The 3,212-nt window shown below is 48.6% G+C and overlaps 1 protein-coding gene across 1 annotated transcript; it reads left to right on the top strand.

Annotated features, from left to right (window-relative positions):
* The first annotated feature begins 735 nt into the window (after nt 1-735).
* LOC137823586 (uncharacterized) lies at nt 736-2,840 on the top strand. The gene is made up of 2 exons (XM_068628788.2): nt 736-1,663; nt 1,792-2,840. Exons 1-2 carry the CDS (start codon nt 736-738, stop codon nt 2,838-2,840), a joined length of 1,977 nt encoding a protein of 658 aa, XP_068484889.2.
* Nucleotides 2,841-3,212: the final 372 nt, after the last annotated feature.

The raw sequence follows: 3,212 nt of genomic DNA, 5'->3' as shown, positions 1-3,212 counted from the left end.
ACCCCTTTATATTCCATTTCTATTTAATTTATTGTTTGCCGATTAAAAAAATGTCATCTCCATTAAGTTTCTACAAGGAACATGATTTGCGATGATTTGGGAGATTATGAAATGTAATATGTACTGGTAGGCACCGGACGAACGCACGTGGCCGACCGGCCTTATACACTAAATGGAAACGAACGCACGTGGCCGACCGGCCTTATACACTAAATGGAAACGAACGCACTTGGCCGACCGGCCGTATACACAATAAATGTAAGGGCATTTATGTGACAAGCTAAGGTGGTTAAGATACACCTCCGAAGAATAAGGAATATGCGTTTAGAGAAGATATGTTCCCCGGGTATTCCGGAGCACGACTGACAAGACATATCCATAACCACCCTGAGCCCAAGGGATAGAAAGCCCATTAGGCAATCCTATAAATACTGTGCTCAAGCCAGAGAAAGGTACGTTTTCATTCACTTACGAAACTGCGCTTAGAATCTCATACTTACTTGAGCGTCGGAGTGCCTTCGCAGGTACCCTCCCCCGCCCGACCGAAGTTGATAGCACGAAGGGACGACCGACCAAAGGAGACAGCAAGAAAGGACAGTCGACCAGAGGAGAAGAAGGTCAACACGTCAGCAATTGCACCACGTCAACCGACCGTGCCTGGGCCCCATCTCTCCACTCAGGTACAATTGGCGCCCACCGTGGGGCCGAGGCAAATCTTCAATTTTTGAAGCTATAATGGTTGCGACAAGAAACAACAACGACGCTATGGCAGAACAGATGACTATGATTCAAATCCTCCAAGCTCAAATGGAGGAACTGCGACAAAAGGGGATGGAAGACCATCGTCAACATGAAGAAGATAGACGCCTCCAAGAAGAAGATAGACGCCGCCAAGAAGAAGAAATCGCCTTATTAAGAGAGCAGAATACACGACTCCAACAACAGGTCGATAATCCCGAACGAGAAGGCCAATCCCATATGGCCGACCGAACCGCCTCTCGCATACCTACACCTGCCAATACCAATCCTGCTTCCAGAGCTGAAACAGTCGAAAGAAAGTCAAGGAAAAGGGGTCATCCTTTTACAGACGAAATTATCACCACTCCACTTCCTGACAAATGGAGAGGCCTCGTCATTAAACTCTATGACGGCTCGACCGACCCGGACGAACACTTAAATATCTACAAGACGCAAATGACTTTGTATACCACAGATAACAATGTGTGGTGTAAAGTATTTCCCACGTCGCTCCAGGGAGAACCTCTTACCTGGTTCACAGAGCTGCCTCCAAACTCCATTAACGATTTTGACACCCTAGCCGCAAAATTCTCCACTCAATATGCCACTAGCCGACCGCATCACATGTCCTCCATGTCTCTCCTAGCGGTACAACAAGAAAAAGGTGAATCTCTTAGAACCTTTCTAGATAGGTTCAACAAAGCATGCATGAACATCCGAGGGCTCAAACAAGAGGTTGCATTGCACCATTTGGTCTCGGCCATCCGACCGAGCCGTTTCACTGAAAGTCTCATCAAGAAACCACCTCAAGACATGGAGGACCTTCGAACTCGAGCAACCAAATTCATGCAAATCGAAGAACACATTGATTACCATCAACGGTTCAAAGCTGTCGGATTCGGAGCCCTTAAAGACCAAACCCAAAGTAAAGAAAGAGAAGTCGAAACCGAAGAACCGTCCGAACCACTCTGAGGTCCGACCGGAATAGGGGAGGCCGAATCCCCAGGTTTAACAGTTACACCCCTTTAACTGTGCCGAGGGGACGAGCCCTAGATGAAGCACTACAAACGGACCTAATCCCGACATTGAAGCAGTATCAAACACCACCGAATGCAGATACTGCTAAGCGTTGTCAATACCATCAGAATTTCGGTCACACGACCGAAGGATGTCAAGCTTTGAAGGATAAAATTGAAGAACTCATCCAAGCTGGCCATTTACGGCAGTTCGTCAAGAGGACAAGGAGTTCAAGATCCCCACCACGGAATACTGACCGTCCTTCCCGTGGTGTCGACCGGTCGTACCGTAACGATTACAAACGCCACACTGACCGTAGCCAGACTTCGCGAAAACGCAGCGAAAGCCCCGTTCGGCGTACACGCCCCCGTAGCACAAGTCCCGACCGAAACGCCCGACCTCGCCAACGAGTCCGCGAAGTCATCAACATGATTGCTGGACCCGTTAACTTGGGCGAACCGAACCACGAAACAAATTATATAGCTGGAGGATTTGCCGGTGGCGGGTGCTCAAATTCCGCCCGAAAGAAACATCTTCGTGACATCCAGTCCGCTCATGCTACCACGAGGAAGCGTCCACATATACCTCCGATTACTTTCACTGACGAAGACTTTACAGCCATAGATCCAGCCCAGGACGACCCCATGGTCATCACTGTAGAAATTGACAAGTTCGCAATTGCCAAGACTTTGGTAGATCAGGGTAGCTCGGTCGACATATTGTATTGGGACATTTTCAAGAAAATGCGCATCCCAGAAGCACATATTCAGCCCTATAACGAACAAATTGTAGGGTTCTCAGGTGAGCGGGTCGATACTAAGGGGTACATAGACTTGTACACAACCTTTGGTGAGGAAGACGGCCTCCATAAAACAATAAACGTACGATACCTCCTGGTTAACGCACAAACTTCCTACAACATCCTGCTCGGTCGTCCGTCCATTAACAGATTAAAAGCCATTGTGTCCACTCCACACTTAGCCATGAAATTCCCCTCGGCTAACCACGACATTGCAACCATCCATGTCGATCAAAAAACCGCTAGGGAATGCTATGTAGCAAGTTTGAAAAGTGAGCCAACTTGACGACTCTATACAACCAATACGGACGACCGAGTCCCGCAAAAACGAGGACGTTCCCCCACACGGCGTTCCGGACGACACATGTCCCGTCGTCAAATGATAGCCCTTGTTGACCTCGACCCTCGCATGGACGATCCCCGTATGGAAGCAGGAGAAGACTTGCATCCATTCCCGCTTCGCGATGATCGCCACACTACGCACATCGGTACTTCGCTGAAACCGGACGACCGAATGGCCATCGGGACGACACTTGTTAAAAATTCCGATCTTTTCGCCTGGACGGCCGCTGATATGCCTGGCGTAGACCCACAGGTTATCACTCACCGATTATCACTGTATAGAGAAGCTAAACCAATAGCTCAAAAGAAAAGACAT

The sequence above is a fragment of the Phaseolus vulgaris genome, chromosome 8, assembly GCF_051622355.1.
Source record: "Phaseolus vulgaris cultivar YP4 chromosome 8, ASM5162235v1, whole genome shotgun sequence".
Taxonomy (NCBI): domain Eukaryota; kingdom Viridiplantae; phylum Streptophyta; class Magnoliopsida; order Fabales; family Fabaceae; genus Phaseolus; species Phaseolus vulgaris.
Note: the sequence above shows the minus strand (reverse complement) of the source record. Positions and strands in the feature narration are given on the sequence as shown.

What these genes read in the sequence shown, in the direction of transcription:
- LOC137823586 (XM_068628788.2), top strand. Translation starts at nt 736, where the DNA reads ATGGTTGCGACAAGAAACAACAACGACGCTATGGCAGAACAGATGACT. An exon ending in CCTTAAAGACCAAACCCAAA is followed by an intron (nt 1,664 to 1,791) that starts GTAAAGAAAGAG and finishes GACGAGCCCTAG; the next exon opens with ATGAAGCACTACAAACGGAC.